This window comes from Haliotis cracherodii, unplaced genomic scaffold (assembly GCF_022045235.1).
Source record: "Haliotis cracherodii isolate W230 unplaced genomic scaffold, xgHalCrac1.p SCAF_5, whole genome shotgun sequence".
Lineage (NCBI taxonomy): Eukaryota > Metazoa > Mollusca > Gastropoda > Lepetellida > Haliotidae > Haliotis > Haliotis cracherodii.
Genome location: NW_027266308.1, coordinates 36936706 through 36963347, shown reverse-complemented (window position 1 = coordinate 36963347; position 26642 = coordinate 36936706). Strand labels below are relative to the sequence as shown.

At 40.0% G+C, this 26642-nt stretch overlaps 1 protein-coding gene across 1 annotated transcript; it reads left to right on the top strand.

The window, feature by feature from the left end:
* The first annotated feature begins 1211 nt into the window (after positions 1-1211).
* On the top strand, positions 1212-12927 carry LOC139442591 (V-type proton ATPase subunit D-like). The gene is made up of 7 exons (XM_071223443.1): positions 1212-1282; positions 2603-2720; positions 3681-3828; positions 4790-4834; positions 5827-5997; positions 6950-7028; positions 10062-12927. Exons 1-7 carry the CDS (start codon positions 1242-1244, stop codon positions 10210-10212), a joined length of 753 nt encoding a protein of 250 aa, XP_071079544.1. The 5' UTR covers positions 1212-1241; the 3' UTR covers positions 10213-12927.
* The last annotated feature ends 13715 nt before the right edge of the window (positions 12928-26642 follow it).

Sequence of the window (26642 nt, the reverse complement as noted above, 5' to 3'; positions counted from 1 at the left end):
TTTCCATCAGTATATATGTAGACTAACCCTGAGTCTATGAGTGAGTGAATGAGTGAGTGAGTGAGTGAGTGAGTTGGGTTTAACGCCGCTTTTAACAGTATTCCAGTTATATCGCGGCGTGACAGCTTAATGTGGGAGGAAAGCCCCAAGTGATGCAGGTCTCAGACGTTTACCACTTCGGTGAAACCCACGAGCACGGGTATGGTGCTGACAAAACTAGAAACATAATCGGGGCGAACCGAGACTCGAACCCACAATCATAGGTTTCTGGCGTGCCCAAGGGACGCAACACTGCACAGCGAATCGCGGCGCCTTAGACGACTGGGCGACCCGTGCCCCCCTGAGTCCATGAAAAAGACTCCTCTTCCTCTTCTGCTGTTTGTGGAATCAAGGAAACTAGACTTGGGTTAGTTTGATCTAGTTTGTTTGTTTGTTTGTTATTTAACTCCAGCTATATGACGGCGGTCAGTAAATAATCGAGCCTGGGCCAGGCAATCCAGTGATAGACATCATGAGAATCGATCCACGCAATTTGGATAGATGACATGCATCAACCAAGTCAGCGAGCCTGACCACCCGATCCCGTTTGTCGCCTCTTACGACAAGCATAGTCACCTGTTACGGCAAGCATGGGTTGCTGAAAACCTATTCTAACCCGGATCTTCACAGGTCAGTTTGATCTTGACTGGTCTACTTTACAGATTGTCTGTCGGTACAGGGAATATTTTAAGGTCTCTTCATTTAATTAATATGTGATCACGATTCGACCAGAATGATATTCTAAGTCTTTAAATCACCATGCCCGGTTTTGTTGGTTTTCAACAGAGTGTTAAACGTCTTCGATTTGTGACGCTACTGACAATAGGAGTTGGTGGATACGCACTATGACACTTTCCACGGATCTCAATAAAATCAAATCAGATCTGATCTTAGATCTGAGATCTCATTTTAATGGGACTGGCCTTGCACCTTTAGGTTTTGACTATGGCTCAGACCAGGACGAATTGTTTGTCTACCGTTGGTCGGAGTACATGCTGTAAAGCTCCACTGCTGACGTCCCAGCTCAATCATTTATCCGATGAAATAAATATCCAAAGTCGTTACTGAAAGTTAAAAACGCCGAGCACCATGATCAACTATATTTTATGAACGCTTCGAAAGTATGATCCAAGGGAAGTAACTCTGATATCCGCCGCATAATCACGTGACGTACCATATGACCACCATCATACATCAACAAGATGGCAACTAAAGACAGATTGAACGTTTTCCCGTCTCGGATGTAAGTATTTGAAACAATATCAGAAAAGTTTTTGATAAAGTATGGACAATAAGGTGCCATATATTCCCAAATGTTGACCGAATCGCTAAAATATACCGTGTTTGGTCGTCCAATCGCCGGTAAAATTGTCACACTAAGATGCCCTTGCAAAACAAATGACACAGTGACTCGTCCTCTAGGGCATATTTATAAATTGTGAAATTTAAACATTCATATGTGCTGATACTCAGGGAATAAGGGGGTCAAATTAATAAATTGGATTTGAAAATGAAATAATATATTTTTATGATTTCTGGTCAATGGATAACCAATGTTAGTCAAGTTAGTTAGGCCTTGTGTATATTATGGCACTCATGGACATCTTAGGGAGATCAGCATGTCGACAGGGGGAAGAGTGGAGAGTCACTAGGTGTGGCTCAAGCCTTGGGCAGTCAAATCTGTCATTACTTAGGTCATCTTTAGTCTGCGGCAGGGGCGATCGGGTAGCCTAGTGGTTAAAGCGTTCACTCGTCACGCCGAAGACCTGGGTTCGATTCCCGACATGGGTACAATGTGTGAAGCCCATTTCTGGTGTCCCCCGCCGTGATATTGCTGGAATATTGCTAAAAGCGGCATAAAACCATACTCACTCACTCACTAGTCTGCGGCAGTACATGTCAGTAATTATGTCAAACTCGGGTGCGCTGGCCTGGTAGTTGCAAGTTTTGCTAACAGAAATGAGTATAAATGTTTGAAGCCCATTCTGGTGTGATATTTTTGTAATATTGCTAAATTCTTTGTAATCTTGATTATTCTCTCATTCACTCATCAAGTGATATTATCAGGATGATCTGTTGACAAGTAATTGATCAAACTCAGGCTCTTGTTATTGGTCAATTTGGTGCCATTCTATCAGCAGGTGCTTTCTACCTGTAGTCATGGTAATTTATGTACTCATAGGTTATTGTGTGACCTGGGAGGGGGCATAGGTGGTGCCGCAGTTCACTGTGCAGACTTGCACTTGTACACACACGAACACACACACGCACACACACACGCACATACACACGTTACACTATGTGTACACTGAGTACAGCCTGTGCCCAAATCTAGCAGCATGAATAAATTCTCTGCACATCACTTTCTTTAGCTTTTAGTGTAAATATATACATGAGCTGAGCTTACTGGACCAATTGTGCTTTTTGGGGCTTTGTACTACATGTACTGGTGGCTGAAGTTGCAGACAGCATGGTGGGTATACATTTTTCACTGCCCTACTCTGTGAGATGTACCGTGTAACAATTAACAAGTAGTTGTTGATTCTACCTCTGCCTTGTGCAGGGCTCTGACCAACATGAAGGCTCGTCTGAAGGGGGCACAGAAGGGGCACAGCCTGCTGAAGAAGAAAGCTGATGCCCTCACGCTCAGGTTCAGAGCCATTCTCAAGAAGATTATCGAGGTGGGCTACTAACCATGGGATATTAATGATGTATAATAATGATAACGGTGTACTATATATAATATTCAAGAACAACCCTGTGGGGAATCTGTGTTTCAATGGGCCCTGCAACCTGTGCTGGTTGTAAAAGATCACCAAATAGACTGAGTGGTCAGACTCGGTGACTTGGTTCATAGCGTGTGAACGTACCCCGACAGCATTGATTGTTGCTCATAATATTGATCACTGGATTGTCTGGTCCAAACACCAGTATTTACAGCTCACCTTCATAAAGCTTGATCATTGCTAAGTGTGGCTTTAAAAACAAATAAAAAAATCAATGTTACTAACTGAATTTTAACTTGATCCCCAATAATTAATTTTAAGAGTCTTTGCCGGCAATTTGATGGCTCTGTAAAGTAATGAAATGGTGTAGTTTACTGGACGTTTACATAATTACTTTAGAGCCTGAAATGAATCGCTGATCATGTGGACAGTGGTAATGATTGATGGATGAAATGAAAGACAACCCATGAAGATCAGGGATAGAATAGGTCTTCAGCAACCCATGCTTGCCGTAAAAGGCGACTAAGCTTGTCGTAAAAGGCGACTAACAGGTTGGGTGGTCAGACTCGCTGACTTGGTTGATGCACGGTCATCGATCCCAATTGCGTGGATCGATACTCATGATATCAATCACTGGATTGTCTAGTCCAGACTCGATTATTTACAGACCGCCGTCATATAGCTGGAATATTGCTGAGTGCGGCGTTAAAGAACAAACAAACCAACCAACCTAACAGCTCTTGATGTGCTGTAGGTACAAAAAATTATATTATTGACAAAATATTCTTTTTCTGCGTCCAATTTCAATATTCGTCCTTACTGGACTCACATTTGTGCATCTCAACAAAACCCTGTAATAACCGTGCTAACATGATCACTAATTGCTATAATGATGACAAAATTCCGAACTTGTAGACCAAGATGTTGATGGGAGACGTGATGAAAGAGGCAGCCTTCTCTCTGGCGGAGGCCAAGTTCACCACAGGAGACTTCAACCATATTGTCCTGCAGAACGTCAACAAAGCTCAAATCAAAGTGAAGAACAAGAGGGAGAATGTAGCCGGTGAGTGATTCTGTTCTGGCTGAGATAGGGGCTGGTTCAGAATATAGGGCTTGGTGTACACTTAAGCCCTGTGAAGATTCCGTGGTAGGTCTTCAGCAACCCATGCTTGCCGTGAAAGGTGACTATGTATGTCGTAAAAGGCGACTAACAGGATTGGGTGGTCAGGCTCGCTGACTTGGTTGATACATGTCAAATTGTGTGGATCGATGCTCATGATATTAATCACTGGATTGTCTGGTCCAGACTCAATTATTTACAGACTGCTGTCATTTAGCTGGAATATTGCTGAGTGCGGCGTTAAACAACAAACCAACCAAACAACCAACCTTAAGCTGCAGCCTGTAATATTAGTGTAGTTTAGGTGTGTTTGATGAGAAAATCAATAACATTGTTACCCTAGCGGCCATGCATTTGTTTCCTCTAGAATGTTGAAAACCATGCGGGTTAAAACAGTTACGGTTGGGGTAGCCATGAAGTTCCATGTTGGTGCCATTTAATGGGCTGTGGTTGTGTTCAGATAATTATTCCATAGTACTGCTCCTTCAGCAATGATGCGGTAGTGTGGTGGTTATAGTATTAAAGTTGTCCAAATGGAGCAGTGAGTGAGGCACATTCCCGATGGTCCCTGCTGTCATATGGTTGCACATTTACTTGCTAATTGGTATAGGGAAGACAGTGGGGTAGCCTAGTGGTTAAAGTGGCCGCTCATCAGCGAAGGCCTCTGTTTGCTGCCTGTCATGGATAAAGTGTGTGAAGCCCATTGTTGGTGTCCCTCTGCCATGATATGGCTGACATATTGGTGGTCTGCTGCAGTGATATGACTGAAATTTTGTTAAACATGAGTAAAATCATACTCACTCCAAAATACTATTGGCAGGTGTCCCTGCTATACACATCATAACCACCATCACATGACAACTAATTCTGGATATTGTTTTCACTGGTTTTTGTTCCCTTCCAGGTGTGAGTTTACCCAGCTTCGAGCACTACCAGGACGGGGCTGACTGTAAGTACTGACAGCATCACCTGCCTCTGCACCACATCTCAGATCTCTCTGTTATACTGTTGAACTTTTGTCAGCCAAACCATAACTAAAAGAACATCCGTCATATGTAGAATTCCATACAGTGCTGTTGTGTGTCTCCAATCAATGTTACTAGATTTGTTTTTTATTTTTACAATTTTGAATCCCAACTTTTACAAAATATTTTTTTTTTGTACAGTTCCACTAAGGATTTCTTGTAATTAGAAAAAGTAAAGAATATTCATTGACATTAAGGTTAAGAGCTCACATTTAAACGTTTTATTTTAAATCAAATAGAATACACAATGCCATTTAGAATGTGGTCAAATGTAACAGATGTTATGATTGGGTTAACACTTTCTCAGTAAAGTACAGATTCTCGTACTTTTTTTGGGTTAGTCCTGTTTGGGATTCGAACCCACACTTGCCAAAGTGAGGCACCTAATCGCCAGCACACAAAGTCAGTTATCTAACCCACTCAGCCACCAAGGCTTCCACAAAAATGAAAGTCTGACAACTGGTAGTCTAGATTGAGTACTTTGAGTACCCCTCTGACAAGTGTAAATTGGCATGGCTCCCATGCCTCACTCTGGCAAGTGTGGGTTCGAATCCCGGACGGGACTCAACCCCCAAAAAGTACGAGAATATGTACTTTACTAAGAAAGTGTTATCCCAAATGTAACATCAGTTACGTAAAATCAAATAGGTAAAGATATTCATCACCAAGTCTTTGAAAGGTATTTAGAAGTGAGAATTTATTTATGTCAACTTCTTAATTATGTGTTCTTCATTATAAAGAAGTTGACATCCATAAATTTTTTTCCTGATATTCATCATGCCGAAAAATTCAATCAAAAGTTTGTCATGTGCATACCAGTCTTAGAGGAAATGAGATTGGAAAGGTTCTTAAATTGTACATTTTTCTTTAACATGTTCCAGACAGGGAATGATGTCATGTTGTGTTTGACTTGCAGCATATGAGTTGACTGGTCTGTCTCGAGGTGGCCAGCAGATAGACAAGTTAAAGAAGAACTACGCTCGCGCTATTCAGCTGTTGGTGGAGCTGGCCTCGCTGCAGACATGTTTTGTCACCTTAGATGAAGTCATCAAAATTACCAATAGAAGAGTCAATGCTATTGAACATGGTGGGTTGTTAGAAGAAGACCGACGTAGGGATTCCTGGTTAGAATAGGTCCTCAGCAAACTGTTCTTGTCATAAGTGAGTGAGTGAATGAGTTAGGTTTAACGCCGCTTTTAGCAGTATTCCAGTTATATCGCAGCGTGTCAGCTAAATGTGAGACGAAAGCTCGAAGTGATGCAGGTCTCAGAAGCTTACCACTTCGTTGAAACCCAAGAGCACGGGTATGGTGCTGACAAACCTAGTAACATAATCGGGGCGAATCAGGATTCGTACCCACAATCAAAGGTTTCTGGCGTGCCCAAGGGACGCAACTCTGCACAGCAAATTGTGGCGCCTTAGACAACTGGTCCACCTGTGCCCCCTCTTGTCATAAGAGGCTTTGTGGATCGAGTGATCAGGATGTGTGACTTGGTTGAGTGCGTGTCACCATAACCATATAGCGGGGTTCTTTCTCCCTAATATCAATCACTATATGATCACTGTATGCTGAATGCGACATTAAACAACAAGCAAAGTGTATTTGGAGTGAGATCCAATGGAATTATCTCCCTTTGTATTATTGATGTGCAAAAGATTTTTAGTGTGAATATCTTGATACGATATTTCTTGAGCCTTGACTAATGGTATTATTTACGTTTTTCTTTACAAATATGAAACCAATGGGGCTGTGGGATAGGCCAGTGGTTAAATTGTTTGCTTGTCACACTGAAGCACCAGGTTCGATTCTCGAATTGGGTACAATATGTGAAGCATATTTCCAGTGTTTCCTGTTGGGATATTTCTGGAATATTGATGGGGCTTAAAACCATACTCACAATGAAAGTATTGTTTGTATTGAGACTGAGAGTATTGTGATAAGTTGGTGCCCACCTTGTAACCACCTTACATATTGGCATATTACATAGCCTTGTTTAGTCTGTGACATTAATATAGAAAATGATGACTTTAATTTTCAGTTATCATTCCACGAATTGAGAAGACTATAGCATACATCACAACTGAATTAGATGAACGTGAGAGAGAAGAGTTCTACAGGTATGTTTGGATTAAGATGAAGGCAGTATATAGATCATAAATAAATAAATAAATAAAAAATAGTCTTGGTTCTCAGACACTGCCTGCATCATCATAAAGTTCACCGCCTGTTTTGTTTCTTTTTCCGTTTTAAAAAAAACCCAACAAAAATCCTCCAATATTCCAACTCCAACGGTAGTCAAATTATTTATACTATATTCCAGCAATTTACTCATCAAGGAATACTTTTACGTAGGGAGGCCCTTTCCCAGGTTGACTGTATTTGGTTACAAAACTGTTTATTTGGTTACATACTAGATTGAACAACTAAGATGAAAAAAACACCGCCCGCCCGCACTATATTTTCAAAAGCCATTGCCTGAGAACCATTTCTTTTCTTTTTTTAAGCCTGAAACATCTACCTTGTATTTTCACTGTTTCTGTCTTGCCTCAGTAACAGTACACAGGGTATTGCTTCACTGCTACTGTTGCCAGGCTCCAGATAATTAGCTGAGCCACTGAGTGTATACTCAAATGTTACCATTCACCGATACCATGCTCCGTTTAATATGCAGTTGAGGTTATCTAGCAGGAACCTCTTTCGTAATCTCTATATATTGATTTGATAGTTACTTGCAAAAAGAATATTGCATAATGTTCTCCCTTTCTCGATGTGTGAGGGTGTAAGTAGACAAACAAGGCTGCAGATCAGTTGGCACTGTATCATAAACTGGACGGTTCACTCAGGCTTTGAATTGCCATACATTTTCTAAAATTACTGTTGTGAATAGTAATATGACCTTTTCTTGGATTATTTAAATTGTTAATCTTTTCCTACCTCACACTGTGCATTTCTCATTTGTCTTTGATACTTGAACGTGCCTAAACAAAGGTTTCCGGCTTCTACAAAAACAATTCACCCGAACACACCTTGCATCATCATGGTCAGTCACCTCCCAACAATCTGGGTCATGCACGCTTTTCATGTCGGTTGACCTACATACACTGAACACATGATTTCCCCAGCCAACTAAATCTCTTTCTAATCGCCATGTTGTTATGACATGTTTTAAACACCAAGGGAATCATCTTATTCTTTGTCATTGTTTTCATCATAGATGAACAGCCCATGCATTGTCCCGTGTTTTTCTTGCATGATGTTTGTTCTGTCGTGGACGCTGTAGCACATTTAAGCGCTGTGCTCAGTGCGTTGATTTGCTGATGAATCCTCCAGTATTTATCTTCCAAAATGTCAGCGTCGAGAGCAGAACAGGCTCTCATAAACCACTGACAGATCTACAAATACAAAGAAAACTATTGAGGATTCGCACGCATGCAGGCTTACGCATACCATTTCCTCCGAGACAACTCTGTGACTGATGTCCAAGGTCTGCGTCAATTTGGGCCATTGGTTCTAGCACAAAAAGTGTTATTATTATGACCCGTGAAGATTCCGGGGTAGAATAGGTCTTCAGCAACCCAATCTTGCCGTAAGAGGTGACTATGCTCGTAGTAAAAGGCGACTAGCGGGATCGGGTGATCAGGCTCGCTGACTTGGTTGATACATGTCATCGATCCCAATTGCGTGGATCGATGCTCAAGATATTAATCACTAGATTGTCTGGTCCAGACTATTTACAGACCGCCGTCATATAGCTGGAATATTGCAGCGTGCAGCGTAAAACAACAATCCAACCAACCAACCAACCAACCAACTTATTATGGTTTTGTGTCACTGCTAGCTACAGCTTCATCGTGTATACCCTACGGTTGTTGCCTTTTATAGACTAGGGAACTGCTCCCCACCTTCCAACCGTGGGATAAATGCATAGTGTGCGATAGGATAAGTTTACAAATTTGTCAATTTTACAATAAATTGTATGTATATAATACCTATCCCATCTCACACGTTATATGCCAAACCGCCCATCCCTGCATCATGATTCCTCTAGGCTATTAAGTTGTTTCCTCTAGGCTATTAAGTTGTAGAAAGAGAATGAGTTGGCTGGGGAAATCACATGTTCAGTGCGTGTATGTCGACTGGCATGAAAAGTGTGCATGACCCAGATTGTTGGAAGGTGACCATGGTGATACTTGGTGTGTTTGAGTGAATATGATTTAGAAGCTGGAAACTTGTTTTTGGCATGTTTCCACTTAGGATCAAAAGAAGAATGAGAATTGCTGATGTGAAAATATTTATTCATTCATTCAATATTGACATAATGCGATTATCCTTGTGTGTTTGTGTGATAAAATGTGTTACAGTATATTGAGGCAGTATGCATTGTGTTATTAACTAGTTTCTTGCCTGACTAAGTTACTCACTGGGCATCATGGTAGAGATGAATATATGTATGTGAAGCTGTTAGACACATGTCGCGTGCCATATCTCCATGTTTAATTGTAGGGTACGGAAAGATGGGTAGCCTGGTTATTCAGGCATTCATTTGACAAGAACTTGTGTGCAATGTGTAAAGATGATCCTTGGCATCAAGATTTGATTGGAGCACTGGTTACCCTAGTAATCTAGGTAACGCAACTTTCTGGGCAGATTTGTGTCCCTTGAACATGGTGGAAACCTCTGATTGTTTGTTTGAATTCTGCTTTGCCTCGTAATGTTTCTAGGTTTGTCAGCACAATACAGCTGCTTGTGGGTTTCACCAAGGTGGTAAATGACTGACACCTGCATCATGTGCATTGCATCGGGAGAGCTACCTCCCACATTAACATGATTAAGCTGACACGCCATGATATAACAGGAATATTACTCAAAGCAGTGTTAAACCCAACACTCCCACACATCTCACATTCCATATCGCCGTGTTTCATTGTAGGGTATGGACAGAATAGACGGGTAGCCAGGTTATTCAAGCATTCATTCGACAAGAATCTATGCTTGTTTGCCCACATGGGTGCAGTGTGTAAAGCTGCTTTGGAGCCAAGATTTGATTCGGATATTGCGAAAAGCAGCATAAATCTGTCACTCTGACTCACTCACCCACTTAACATCATGGTGTACTTGCTTAATTCTGACATCATGTTTCCTTTTCTTAGACTGAAGAAGATCCAGGAGAAGAAGAAGAAGTTGAAGGTAGCTGCAGCTGAGCTTCAGGCCCGGAGAAAGAAAGAGATCGGGCTGGAGAACCAGCGTGCTGCCGACCTGCTGGCCGATGACCATGATGAAGATCTGCTGTTCACCAACTAGCTGTCGGTGTAGTCACTGTGTTAATGTGAGACACGGCCGGGTAGTGATGAGTGCTACATGTTTTAAGCAAATGGAATGGAAGATCAATGATTTAAGAATGTTATTGCAACCTTTTGTTACTAAAGTTTGTTTTGATCTTTTACCGTATGTCATTTTAGTTTTATACAATTGGCGCAAATTGGAAATTCTAAATTGCTGCCAGTTCTAAAGCTAAATGTATTATGAAGTTAAAGGGCATTTTATGCTGTATTTCAATGTTCCATTTGACAGAAGTGTTGTTGGACAGTTTGAAATTTTAATTCAATACTAAATACATTTGGATAACATTCAACCAGAGGAAACAAGTGAAAATTAAACAACTACATATTTCTGAAATTGTGACTTTTTCTGACGAAGGCAAAAAAAATCAGGAAAAATGATTGGAATTGGGATGAAACAGTGCTTAAGAGATGCAGGAATGCAAGAACTTGGAACTGTGACATATTTTATATTTCACATTGCCTGGCGACGATATATTCCATCAGTAACATAAACTGTGATAAAATTGACACATTATCTTTTTTTTCTGACTAAAACATTGTTGAATAATGTTCAAGTTAAATTGTCAAGATTTACTTAGGGCTTACTCGTTTATTTGTCTTTATTATCATGATTATGTTTCCAAAGTAAACCAAACTGCTCTAGTCATCAGACAACAGTAATTTGTGGCAACACAATCCCAGCCCCACAGCTTTGTCTTGTACATGTTGTACTAAATAAACCCATTTTGCTGTAAGTTCATGGATAATCTCTTCAATGGTCTTAAAACAATCTCTGAATTGAAACTGTTTCTTGTCCTACCTACATAAAGGAGTGAATGAATGCTTGTTACATATCCATGATGGCAGTATGAGGTTAATGTTAGCATTGTAGCCAAAGTGTGAAAGACAGCACACAATGATATTTATGTAACCATGGTAACTATTAACTTGTCTGTGTGTATATACCAGAGTGGAATGATTCATGTCAACATGGCTGTGATGGTGTACATTTTGTTGATGTTGTACTCTGAATATAATTTGCATTGTGTATTTGTAAGGTATACAGTACAACCTTGTTATCTTGGAGCTCCATCTCTATATTTGAAGACTATCAGCCCTCTAGTTGGCAACAGGGGGTAGAGTAGCCTTGTGGTTAAAGCGTCATGCCGAAGACCTGGGTTCTATTTCCGACATGGGTAGAATGTGTGTAGCCTATTACTGGTGATATTGCTGGAATATTGCTAAAAGTGGTGTAAAACCATACTCACTCGCTACTGTTTGGCAACCAAATTCTACATTTGGTGACCATGAAATATCCTGAGGTTGCCACAGTGTCTACCTCATGTCAGAACAAATTGATGACTACCAGGTTTTCTTGGGTGTACTATGCACCTTCCATTATTCAACAGAAACTAATTCCTGTTACACACTTGTTCATACACAGAGAAAACAACAAAAGTAGCAATCAGCTGTGTATATTTTTTGTTCCAAGTGTCTACCAGTGAATCAATCAAACATACCCTGTAAAATAACTGAGAAGAACTTGAATGGAAAAAAGTTAATGCAAATTTGTGTTGAGGCAGAATGATTATTGACACTGTGGTCTAATATCTCCACTCCGCTTACCTTTAACTATAGATAGCTCTGGATGTATGTGATGGTCCACAGTACTTCAAGATAACAAGGCTTCACTGTCGACAGCTTTCAGATTGAATGACATGCAGCTTCACACCATTAGGTGTTGAACATTATGGGTTCAATGTTATGTTTAACCAGGGGTAGGTAGTAAGTTTTGGTTGAAGGTGTGTAGATAAATATGGTGATAAAATGTCCTCAGTGATTCTTAATGGGATGGCCAGAGTATTTGCGAATACTTGAAGCCTCTTCGCCAAATTAGATGAACCACTGACTAATTATCATGTCACTCCTGTTTTTCTGTGGGTATAGGGGGCCACTATTCGCGATGCAGAGTTGCGTCCCTTTGGCATGCCAGAAACCTATGATTGTGGGTTCGAATCCTGGTTCACCCCGATTATGTTTCTAGGTTTGTCAGCACCATACCCGTGCTCGTGGGTTTCACCGAAGTGGTAAACATCTGGCTTTCCTCCCACATTAAGCTGACATGCTGGAATACTGTTAAAAGCAGCGTTAAACCCAACTCACTCACTCACTGTGGCTATATTTTGAGAGGGAATTGTAAATGAGGAATTGGAAAGTGAACACATGAACGTCTCTGTGTTACATATTTGCCCCACCAAAACGTGTCGTATGTGTGTGTGTGTGTTGGTAAAACAGATTTTATAAATATAATGAAAGAGAAAGGCAGTCAATTGTCCATAGTGTATGTATATGGTTCTCAAGATATCTTCATTATGAAATCTCTTCATTTGTCAATCTCAGTGACATGGTGTAAAGTATAATGTAATTATCATTTGCCCAGTTAGCAATCTATTGGTATGGTATCGAATGACTGAATTGTCAATGGTGTAGTTGTACATTAAGAGATCTGTTAAGTATTTGTTATTCTACAATATTGTTTCATCCTGTGAATGTGATGTGCTTCTCTGTGTCCTGGCAACAGGCCATCTCAGGAGCTAGTGATGCTAGTTATAAAGGCATGGACTTCATAGGGTACGTTGTCAGCATGATTCAAGCCCGATGATCAACCATTAATAAATCAACTATGGTACAAAAAGGTTTTGTTGTCTTTTAAGGATTTTATGCTATTTATTTAATTATATTGTTTGTTTTTTGTTTAACGCCACACTCAGCAATAATTCAGCTGTATGACAGTAGTCTGTAAATAATGGAGTCTGGATCAGACAATCCAGTAAATGATGCCTTGAGCATCGATCTACTCAAATAGGATACAATGACATGCATGGGAAAAGCCAACGTAGGTTGCTGGTGACCTATATTCCTACCCAGAATCCCCATGGCAAAAGCCAACGTAGGTTGCTGGTGACCTATATCCCTACCCAGAATCCCCATGGCAAAAGCCAACGTAGGTTGCTGGTGACCTATATTCCTATCCAGAATCCCCATGGCAAAAAGCCAACATAGGTTGCTGGCGACCTATATTCCTACCCAGAATCCCCATGGCAAAAGCCAACGTAGGTTGCTGGTGAGCTATAATCCTAACCAGAATCCCCATGGCAAAAGATAACATAGGTTGTATGGGAGCTATATTCCTACCCGGAATCCCCATGGCAAAAGCCAACGTAGGTTGCTGGTGACCTATATTCCTATCCAGAATCCCCATGGCAAAAGCCAACGTAGGTTGCTGGTGAGCTATAATCCTAACCAGAATCCCCATGGCAAAAGATAACATAGGTTGCTGGTGACCTATATTCTAACCCGGAATCCCCATGGCAAAAGCCAACATAGGTTGCTTGGGACCTATATTCCTACCCAGAATCCCCATGGCAAAAGCACCGCCTCCGTGGTCGAGTGGTAGAGCGTCAGCCCGGCGAGCGGAAGGTCCGGGGTTCGATCCCCGGCCGCGTCATACCAAAAGACGTTAAAAGATGGTACTTATTGTTACCATGTCTGGCGCTCGACATTAAGGGGCTAAAACAAGGACTGGTCGGCTCGGAGTCAGTACACTGTGTCTGAGTGGGGTATTCATGTTAAACTGCGGCATGGTATCTCAGTGAGATAGTACTATGAATTGGCATCAGTCCGGACTAGTACAAACACACACAAGTACATGCACGTCTCTATATAAGTGCACTAATCTTGGACGCGACGTTAAACCCCGTTGCAGGGGAGCTATAATTCTACCCAGAATCACCATGGCAAAAGCCAACATGGGTTGCAGGGGACCTATATTCTTACTCAAAATCCCCATGGGGAGGTAACATAGGTTGCTTGGGACCTACAGTCCTACCCGGGATCCTCATAGGTCCGTGCTTGTAAGCGCTGACCGGCCAGGAGTAGGTGGTTACAAGAAGAAAAAAGAAATGTTGTTTTCATTTTTTACACTTTAGATTACCTAATTCAAGATAAATAGTCTTTCATGCTCAAGTCATTTACTTTACAGGTTTAGTGTTGAGTAAATGCATTCCTAAACGTTCATTTTTCATTAGATCTTTAGGTTGTGGATCATGTTATATACATGAAATATACTGGAATTTCATTCCTCCATGACGGCCATATTGGATTTGGCGGCCATATTGGATTGTTTCGAGTGACCCCATATCTAAAAATATTTGGAATGTCATTACCTACAACTGTGCCAAGTTTCATGCTTTTATTATGAAGTGCATAATTGACCCTTTATCTGTCTTGAAACGGCGGAACTACAAGGGGTAGCTGACTGCTTGAACTGCTCACAAATGCCATCTGAAGTTTACTGAGAAAAAAATACAGTATGTGAAATGCTTGACTTCCTCATTGATAACATCTACGTAAAATTTGGTGGTAAGACATTTAGGCAAGAAGTACGGACCCCCATGGGCACCGATTGTGCTCCCCTTCTTGCGGATCTGTTTTTTTTTATGCATATCGGAATCGCTTTTCGGATTGGCAAAGTCAAAACAAGGTAATTTGTCCAAGAAGTTTTTAAGCTTCAGGTATATTGATGATCTGATATCATTCAATAACAATCAAATAGCCAATTCCCTTCCACTGATTTACCCACCTGAACTAGAAATAAAGGAAACCAGTGAGACCACTTCATCTGTTTCATATTAAGATGTACACTACTGCCTAAAAGTTCATTCCCCTAACACGCGTTGAGAACGCGTGTAACACGCATGTGACACGGGTGCTCAACGGGTTGCACACGGGGTGAGCACCCGTTGGACACGGGTGTGCAACGGGTGTGCGTCGCGTGTGCAACCCGTTGCACACGCGTGTGCCACGGGTGTAACACGGGACCGGGTTCCAGTTGAAGTTGACAAATTTATCAAATGAATAGTGAGATAAAACAAAACAGTGAGATGTGAAATTTGAGTTAATGAGCGGCCATTGAGCTGTGCTCACCAGACCGTAAATACAAGGTCGGCCCATCTTAATTAGTGTTCGGTTGCTGGACTTTTATGGCATGAACCATTCCACTAGGGTCCAATCTAGCCATTGTGGCTAGCCGACAGTAGAACAGTAGTGAATTTAGATGCGAGTTTATTGCTAGGGGAACCCCCGTGTTGACACGATTGTCGCGGGTTGGTAAATGTTCGCCATTAATAAAATGATTGTTTGTGGATTGCGAACATATTCATTTGCCCACACGAGTCATTCCATTTGATTGCAAATATAACGTTTTTCGTTCGCCAAATTTATGCTTTAGACAGTACAATTATGATATAGCCGTCACCACTACTAATGTCTCATTATTTCACGTAGGAATATGTCCCATTTCCCCACACCCCACTTTCTGTGTTGTATTTTGAAAGAATAAATAAAAGAAGGTTTTGTGTGGGACACTTTTATACTAATTATAAGAGGATGTTGTAAATGAATATGAACAGCCATGCTGTCTGACAGTTGATAGAATTTGAGATCTTCACAATCACCGGGTGTGACCATGTTGACAGAATCTCGTTAGGGTTTGTGATTTTTACATTTGCCCAATGACCATGGTGAGTATTGCTGGGGATACCAAAAGTAACAGTTTATTATTAGAGGTTGTGAGTACCTATACCACGTAGATAGGATATCTTTAGGATTTTAATCCTTCTTTGAGAGGCATTTAGAAGTTGGAGTACTACGTTAGAAGAAGATTTATGGGTGACTTTAATCCTTTCTTTCTCTGTGGGTAATCCTTTCATGTTGATTGGAGGAAGTCACTCAACCTGGTCATGACAGGTCGTGAGTTTACTCACTAACTACTGTGAGCGTTTTTGGCATGACATCTTTTCTTGTATAAACATAGAAACGATGCTCACTCACTCACTGTTAATCTTCTGCAGTTTGCTGGCAAAGTGGGGATAAACCACAGTGTCAAAGATGATCAAATTTAGTTCGAATCCTTGTTTATATGTGACATCTCCCAAATGGGGACATTTTCATAAACTTGGCAAGTGATGATGAATTTTAATATTAATATTATTATAGTTTATGAAATTGTTAATAAAACTTTAATAAAATTGTGCTTCACTCTCACGAAAAATATATTGTCTGTGAGTAAATTTATATGTCACGTTACATCGGCATTTTTCAGTGATATTGGGACTACATGAAACATGGCTGGTTTTACATTTCTGATACAGGTGCTTGACTGACTGAGTAGTTCATGATCAATAACATATGTTTAAATCAGTCAAGTTTGCAACAATAGATGAATAAGTTGATACATTTGGACCGCCGATTAACAACTTAAGACATAGAGACAGGGAGGAGATATATAACCAAACCTATGATCCTGTTGAGACAGTTGACAGTTAGAACGTTGGATTAAATGACAGTAACTAATTTGAACATTCCCCAGTTATATCATAAAATACATCATAACTCATAACAGTCCGAGAGATAGCTTCCAGACTTATACTAGTATTGAAGGGACAATAGCTTTTGACAGTTTAAAAGTAAACTCACCTTAAGGTGCTTGGCAAGTCAAAACTTACCTCCCTGTATATGTTTTTTAGGTTTGACAGCAACTATGCTTGTAGATTTCATAGATAGACATGATTGGTTAGCTAGATGTTATTACAATAAGCGAAAATGTCTTAAAAGTCCACAGTTTGTTTAAAAGTACAAAAGGTGTGTTATAGATCTATCAACGTTTTCTTTTATTGAACATAATATTTGCACTATATTGCTGTAAGCTGTAAATAATCTAGCCTCCCCATGTACGTAACTTACATATATTTATGTATGACCAGAACGGCAAATAAAGTTCTGGTAGATAGGTACCTCGGAGATTTAACGTGCGCTTTCCGACTTTAGCCTATCTCGCACACGGGGAAGCACTTATACTATTAGGGTAAAAAAGCGTAATGATTAAATAAAGAAGTGCAAACACCTCCCCCCCCCCAAAAAAAAAAAAAAAAAATTAAGTTTAGTCCTTGTTAGTCTCTTAGTCAGCTTCTCATCCTGGGGGTCGGGATTCTGGTAGAGACTCTTGGCAAGGAGGTCGGCGGTATTGGCGACGAAGTGGTTTGAGGTCCGTACGCCACTACTCTGGAAGAAGTGGTACAAGTCTGTGTAGTTTGTGATGTCTTACTCGATGTCCTGTCCCCCCTTCTTGTGCACCATGACGAAAGGGACTCCTTGTTTGGCGTAGAGATATTTCTTTAGGGTGCTGATCTGGTCAACCTTGAGATCCGGCCGGGGCTTGTAGTGGTTGATCGGAATGTCTGATTTTTCCACTAGTAAATAAAGTTCTTTGGTATGACCTCTTTTATCCCTGCTGACGTTATCCTAATGTTCAATTTCAGTCTGCCTCACCAAGCGTAAGAAAGCATTGTACATGATAAACCACACTGATGCAATTTTCTATATATATATTTGTAGATATGAAGCATTCTAGTTAATTGTGGATAAAATGGGCAGACAGAATTGTGTTTATTTTCAGGCCATCCTGATCGTCGTTTACTACTATAAGGTGTATGGTTGGAGGCAAGATCAAAGGCACCGCACAGCATTTATTAGATAACAGACGGGGTCGTCCGTTTCGCATTGAACAACCACCCCACCTGTCTGTAGGAGTTATATAATCAGTGCGCAAATAACTGTGTCAAGTCCACTGCCGGGCTGATGCGGTGTCAGTGTCAGCGATGAACACGAATGCCCAAATCATAGACCTGTAGCACTCACAAGTTGCTTAGCCAAAATATTTGAAAAGTGTATATTCAATTCTCTGATAACAGCAAATATAACCTTAGAAAAAGATTCAACATACAAACATTCAAATGTAGAACACAGACCTATGCTTATTATCATTTCTTCTGGATATGATCAACCTGCGGAACCCTCTATCCGATGAAGTAACTAATGCTCGCTCATTAAAAGAAATCAAATCCTTAATTAATCGTTCTGATGCAATTATTAATAATTTTGACTTCAAATATTTTCATAGATCATGCCAAATTGTCCACTGTCGCCTTAGGCTCGGCTGCAGTGACTTAAACGCTGATAAGTTTAGACGACATGTATCAGACATACCAGACTGCACTTGTGGATATCACCTTGAAGATGCAATTCACTTTTTCTATAACTGTTACAAAAATACGATATTATCAGAAACACTGTGTATTTCTACACACATGGGTATGGTCTAAACATGATATTACATGGCAGTAGTTAAGCAGTTCTACAAACATGACTCTTCTTAAATCAGTTCATGACATCATTGTCAAAAGCAAAAGGTTTGAGTAGCTTAATTTTATGCATGTAGTAAAGGAAAACTGCATTACCTTATTTCACAGACACCACTTGCTTATGTTCATCACTCTCTTATATATATATATCCAGCTGTTGTTAAGTTGTTACCTGGAGAGGTATTACATAAGCAAGTTTTGCTTGTTTACCGATCCAGATTTCTTTTGAAATAAAAATACGTTTAAGCCAACACAGCTAACCCTAAAACACATGATTGTAAACTATTAAAAAAGGAGCACTAATCTCTGGCTTCTTCTCGGGTGTCGAACTCAAACTCAAACTCATTTATTCTTAGAATAACATGACATACAATTATCTACAATTTTTATTATGTACAATTTAACAAAAATAATAAAAATAGGATACGTGGATACTAATACAATTTACCAATTGTATTGTACACATTGTTAAGGAATTTAGATAGGCCTTTTAGATTTCTTACACTGTTAGTGGTCATAATTTTCTTAAATGTTTGGAAACTTAAGATATTGCTTATTTAAGAGTTCATATCGCCGTTGGTGTAAAGCTTCACATCGGAGTGAATAATGCAATTCATCTCCCACAGCGATAGAATCACAGAGTGGACACTGGCTGTCTTCCCTGGGAATGTTCAGCCATCGACCAGTTTCAACTGGTAATCCTTGGTTAGAAAGTTCTGAATTTTAGTATTGGGAGAAATATTGATTTTAAGAGCAGTAGATATTTCGCAAATGAAGGTTGATTCTTCAGGTAATACGACCTTTGGATTTCCGCTTGGGCTTACTAGCTGCCGTGAGTCAATTTGCTCGTTAACGCAACCGAGCGTGACAAGAGACTGGGCTACCAGTCTGCAAGGACAGCTAAATAAACTTACGCATTTTTGAAAACTGATTGGTTACCCGTGATCTATGAAGATTTCAACAAAGGGCGCATGGTAATTAATTTCTTAGCCTAAACAAGCAGACAAATAACGGCGAAAGCTCATCGGATGTCGTTATTTGGAAATACCCCTGATTGTTACAGTTTGATAATAAAAAAAGTATCCCTAAGTGAAAGCATTTGCGGATTTCGGATTGCGTGGATGATACAATTACTACTCCCTTGTTGTCATCCACATTTTCTGGTATAACCCTACACTTCTGTATTTGTCGTAATTCACATGCTGCTCAGTTAATGAATTTATATTATGTATCCTCAGTTGTAGCACCACTCAGATTACCGGATAAAGGTTCAAATTTGGTCTTTCTTGTACCTGGGGTAATTATTTAATCTAAATCCAGGTTTGAAGTGAGGTGGAATATGAATTATGCACGTGGCAGCCCAGCAAGAGATGTATGATCAGTTGATTTACTTTTTTTGTAAATCAACTGATCATTCCCAGACATCAAAGGATCAACAGGAAATACGTTGATTGATTAATTACTGTTATCTTGCACAGTGGATATGTCAAAAGTAAGTGTTTACATGTGAAGGTAGGGTTACTAAACCTAGGGAATACACTCATATCATGGCGTGAAGTACAGATGTAAAAACAACATACTTTGTTCAAAGGGTAACCGATAATACACTGACTGGTTGTTCATTGTTATCTAACTCAATGTATGTTTTTAAGAACCGTGGACATTATAAAAATAGTTGTCACGTGGGCTTTCTCAGCTAACTTGGCACCTATGTGAAACAATTGAAACAAACTAAGTGATCAGTTAAGAAACAGACACGGGTTATAATATTTGATACATTTAAATAACGTTTAAAAACGATATATTTAAATATTTTAATATATTTCATATATATTCCAAATATTGTTTCCAAATAATTATTATTAAAGTATTTGATTCTCACATAGACATTTGACATCGAATAAGTATTTTTGTACAGCTGCAGACGCAATGGATATTGTTCCTTTATGTTGATATTCCCGGAAACATTATAACTTTGGTAGGTTGTAATAATGATATTTGCATTTTGTTTTCATTCATTCGCTGCAGCTTTGAACAGAATCATTCTTGTTCCTTTCCGTTTGTTTGGGAAGTTTTTCGATGCGCGATAGACGTTGTTTTCACAAGTATTTTCTTTTGTAAGCGTGTATATGTTACAGTCAATGTGTAAAATATGATTCACTCAGGCAATTTATTAAATATCTAAATATTTCAGTCATTTTACAAATTGACTGAATAATCCATTCATTTATTTAACCGACTGACTAAAAATGATAAAGACGACCAAAAGAGCTTAAACACATCACAATATATTAATTATGCTAAGAAAAGAAGCCAAACAATACAGAACTGTACTTGGTGATGATATTAAACATAAGCAAATATTTGGAATTCGTTATCATATTAATAAAGATGGACATATTTTTCAGTTAATTTGTAAAATAAACTGAATATTTAGGCGTTTAATACATTTCCTTAGTGAAATCTGTTTACATTTTGAATGTAAACATATACACACGGTAAAATAAGCAATGTGCAGATGAAATATTTACTTTGTGTTGCAAGTCAAAATAGTGTACACGAAGATCGCACAATTACCAAGCAAGTGACTTATCAAAACTGCATCACCATTACCGATGCTCCCCACAAATATACCTACATTTCAAAAACTGTATTTCATTTTTGTTGATCAGTGTGACCATATGTCCTTCTACTTTCAATAAAAATGCGCTTACGAATGGCGAGCACAGGTCGCGAACAAGTCTAGATTTCTGCTATATCATCCGGGTACTCACTGAGAAAATACAGTAATGCACAGGTAACAACTACTCCCGCAGAATTGCTTTAGATCAGTGCTCTTTTGTACGTTGAAATACTATATATTGTGAATGCCAAAATGATGTATCAAGGATCAAGTAGAAGATACATTGACCGTTGCACTGGGCGTTTATTCAACAGACCGTGAAAATAACACTGCTGTATCTTATTATTTATTTTAGATGACGCAGTCAAAGCTCACACCTCCTGGCGGCCATTATCGAACGGCCAGCTAAAACACAACCCCGCGCTTACGTCTACAGGTCTCTTCCTGTAGTACGGTAATTAGTATTCTCTCCCTCAAGTGTATCCTCAATGATATAACCCACCCTCATTAATTACATGCTGCTCTTTTCCAGCCTCACGGCTATGGAGCTGTGATAAAGAGTCCAAGTCATCATAAAGTAATTAGGGTCCAATAAAAACAATGCGCCGCCAAACCTCATACATATTATCACTGAAAGTCGTACTACAGACGGTTAATGTCAAATCACAATAAAAGCATTTCAATTGCAATAACATGTTCCAGGACCATGTATTCTCTTAACACCATCGGATTTAGAAGCAATGGTCGTATAAAACAAAACACATCTATTTGATCACAACAGTATTCATGTTATTCCCACAAAATCACATAAAGAAAGGAGACATTAGGAAATACATGTGCATTATCATTTTTCGTCAGGATAACAAAATTTTCTCTCCTTGTTACCACCTCCAGGTTCAGCTTAAGACGGGTCCTCCTTTGGTCAAAAGTTTGTTCCCCCTTTAATGAGTGTGTCACGCGTTGCACACGAGTGGCGGACGGGGTGCACACCCGTGTGCAACGCGTTGCACACGGGTATCACACGCGTGACCAACCCGATGCACACTGGTTGCGTAACGCGTTGCCCATGCGTGTAAGGGGAATGAACTTCTAGGCAGTAGTGTATGCATAAAGATTCAGAGTCACTAAAGACTCTCCATAAGACTGTTTGACAAGAGGGATGACTTCAACTTTCTGATAGTCAACTTTTCCTTCATGTCGAGCAGTATTCCATCAGCTCCAGCCTTGGTGCGTACATTTCACAACTTTTGAGACACAATCGATAATGCTCTTTCTACAAAGATTTCAAAAAGCGTCATACGACTCTTGCTCAGAAGTTGTTTGATCAAGGTTACAACATTCAAGGTCTCAGTAAAGCTTTGAAAAAGTTTAATGGAAGACATGTTTTTTCAGGCGAACAATTGCCTTGCCTTTGCATGTGTTTTGTGATGGGTGCCAATCTGATCTCATTACTATTTGACAGTGATTCATAAACACATGCTCATGATAAAGTCGGAATTGTACAATCCACTCTGCTTTATGCAGAGATTTGTATTGGATATGGAAAGGGTTTTGTAGCTTTATTCTATGCTGTTTTCTCCTATATTTGGGGTGGGGTCTAAGATATGAGTTGCAGATTTTGTACCTAATATGAAATGTATTGCCCATGGCTGGTCGAATGATTGCCCAATTTCATAATATTGCCAAAGAAACCTGTATGTTAGCCCCTACTCCAAACTACAGATGTGACAAACGCCAATATGTGTTTGGAAAAGATACTATAATGGCAGTTCATGTTTTGTATAATATGGTTGCCAAGACATTGGAATTCTGTGAGGAGTTTGTTTTAGAAACACCATAAAGATAGCCTGATGACCACCTCCGTGGTCTAGTGGTAGGTCGTCCGCCTGGAGAGCGGGAAGTATGGGGTTCGATCCCCGTCATACCAAAAGACGTTAAATGGTATTTGTTGTTACCCTGCCTGACGCTCGGTATTAAATGGACAACAATGGCATTTACAAAACGGCTGGTGAGCTAAAATGGAATGTTCGGTTAATAATGGTTGAGATATTGATTTGGAGCACCTGTTTTATTATTAAGCCAGAGATTTAGGCATATGTAAATTGAAATTATTAAAAACAATATTGATATTAAAATATCAATAGTAATGATGACATCAGAGAAGATCATTTTACTTATGTGATGATAATTGACCAGATTTCAAAACATTTTATACTAATGAAACCTCGAAGGTTAAACTTTTACCACCTTGTATATATATATGTGATCAAAAGCCACCGGGGAAAAATTGTCTGCGTCCAAAGATTTTTACTAACAACACCAAACATCAGCTGGGTTCAGAGTTCCGTGTAAACGAATACTTTGCTTTGTCTGGTGCACGTTCAATTATCAACTAACAGTTATGTCAGATAATTGCCCTGCAATGACCATACTTATTAATTAACAATCTTTCTACATGGTCATGTGTGACTTGATAAGATCATACACACGTTTTCGTTGCAATTCTTTCGCTATGTCGACCGCAGTCTTCCCTTTCCTGTTTCTGGCGTAGATGTCCACCTTGCCTTGTGAGAGCACAAACTTGACGATCTTCTTGCCTCTTCCTTCACAGGCCAGATGAAGGATGGTGTTACCGTTATGATCAACGAGTGACATATCAGCTCCTTTGCTCACAAGATATTCCACCATGTCTATATTATGCCGTCTTATTACTGCGAACATCAATGGTGTTCTCCCGTACTCTCCTCTGCTGTTGACGTCCACATCGCCCATAGTAAAGATATGTTTGACCCGAACCAGAGTGCCCGCTCTACATGCTCTACGCAAGATAGAGGCTACTCTGGGATTACCTCGAGAGGGTGTCTGTGTCGCTGCAACAAAACGTATATATACACACATATGCACACATGTTGCACTGACCTCCCCCTAGGGTCATCATCAAGACTTGTTGTCCCAGCCTTAAACATAGCTGCCCAACGTTTAACAGTGGACTAGCTAGGGCACTTATCCCCATACAAATGTGACATACGGTCATGAAGTTCTTGGGGAGTACTTTTATCTAAAGTCAAAAGCTGCTCTGTACTCGTTCTGTTCCATTTCTGTGTCCATTGACCCCCATCACGTTTAACTGGCTGTCACTAATTTACAAACGGACTCAACAGGCCAAATACACTCGCAATGAACTACTCAAACAATGTACTACATTGACTAGTTCACTTTCTTATGGCCCTTATCCTTATGGTTGAAAGATAGTCAGGCTGAAAACCTTTTGACCATCCCTCGTATATAAAATAAACATTTTCATTGTTTGTTTGTTTAACGCCGCACTCAGCAATCATCCAGCTATATGACGGCGGTCTGTAAATAATCTAGTCTGGACCAGACGATCCAGTGATTAATATCATGAGCACTGATCCACACGATTGGGATAAGATGACATGCATCAGCCAAGTCAGCGAGCCTGACCACCCAAACCTGTTAGTCACCTCTAGAAGGCATTAGCGATCTGTATAAAAAGAAGAAATTGCATTCTGCATTAGTTCCGCATTACCACTTTTATACGCTGCTATATTTAGCTACAAATGGCGGATATCGAGTCAGTAGCATTGCCATTGGCACACTTTGCAAAACGGAGTAAAAATACAAAACACAAAAAGTGCAGATGCTTTTGGTCTCATTAAATGTTTGTCAATTAAACACATAGTTGCATGCGACAGATATAATTCTCTATGGTGTTTATCCCAGTTCTGGTCGCTACAAACGTGGACCACCATGGCGTGCAATCTATTGGTACCGGAATGTTGTCTCGCAAATACTGTACAGTGACCTTTCCATGGACAATATTCAGTGGCGTTCTGGCAGTGATAGTGATCCCGCCCCATATCATTAAAGACTCACCCCAAATTTGAACATGACAACTGAACATGGATTTGGTTGGCTGGTTTCTGATTAATCGATCTGTGCGAGGCAGATCATTGACATTTTGTCTCCACAGAAACATGTTACTGTTGAGACAAAGTGAGATCATTGAACAATTTTAACAGTGTTTAAAATCCAGGGCGACTGTAACCCTTTGTTGTGACTTTCTGGCGGCTAAATGTCATCACAATTGTGACTTCGGATGAGTTCCGAGCTAGGGCTTCATCTCGAGTGTTTTTGTCTTGCCATATCTTTTTAACCAAAGGGTTTGATGTTCGTCACCAGAACGACATTATTGCCTGCCCTCTCCTCTCTTTTCAATGGGAGTTCTCCTGTTTCTACTTGTAGTGCTTCTAGTGAGGCGCCTGTGGCTTTGTATTGTGTTCTGTCGAGGCGGCCCAAGACAGTATTGTCCCTCGCTGAGCTGAGTGTCCTTCGTGGTGTCCCAAGATGTTCGGGAAATTGCCCTAATACGTTAGGTTTTGGTCAGAAATACTACGGCTAGGTTGTCTGTTTAATTGAGCTCTTTTTGTTTCATTTTCCAGTCGTAGTATATGATCTAGACATAAGTCTCCTTTCCTGAAGCCGCTTTGATCAGGTTTGATGTTCTTGCCGGTTTCAAGGTGAGGCATGAGGCTTTTTGTAACCATGCCTTCCATAGCTTTGAACTGTTGTGTCCATGCAATAGTTATACCACACCCAATTACAGCTGATAACTACAATCATCTGCCATGAAACCCCGCCCATTTATTGACCTGATGTGATTGTGAAAGATTATCCGCGAAAAGGTATCGCCTGTTTATGACGTCATTTTACCGAATACGTCAGAGATGTTTAAAACTTTGAATTGGCATTGGCAGAACCCCCCAAAGCCGCTGTTATCAACTACTAGTCCTATTTTGGTTTATCTTGCAAATGTTTTGTAGTGAAGTTCTATTTCTGAACTTTGAAACTACTGTGTTACTTCTAAAACAGTGGAGTGTACACAGAAGAACAATGTAACATACTCGCGTTCATTGACATGTGTCGCTCACAGCCAATTAGTGGTGAGTTCGTTTTCTCTCTACAAGCCTTATCACTAAGCTCCATCCAATTTCATCGACCACTGACAGCGACGTTTACAGCATTATAATCACAAGAAATAAAGCATTCCCACTGGCTGAAAGATTTCTGGTGTGGTTATTGTCAGAAATTGTTAAAATCGTGCAAATAAACAATCATGATCCTCTATTTCATTGTCACGTTTTGTACAGTTGACCATTTGTGAATGTACAGTAAACCTACGCACAGTTTCTTTTCGTGGGTAGTATATAAGAAGTTCCAAACACCCATTTGTCATTCCAAAAAGCAGTTGAAGGATAATCAAACTACAACGACTGGCCAGCAGGTCGTATCCAAATGGCGTCATGGATTGTACCTTCACTTCAGCCCTGAGGTAATGAAGCACTTCTATGAGGCACAGAAGCTCCATGCTTAAAACTTGTACACTGATCAGAGTAAGACACTTACCTTTTATGAAGACAGCTTTCCCAGATTCAGTGTCCAATTTCTGTAAAGATATTTGGCACTTGGGTAGAATTACACCTAATATAGCAGCTGGAGGTTAGT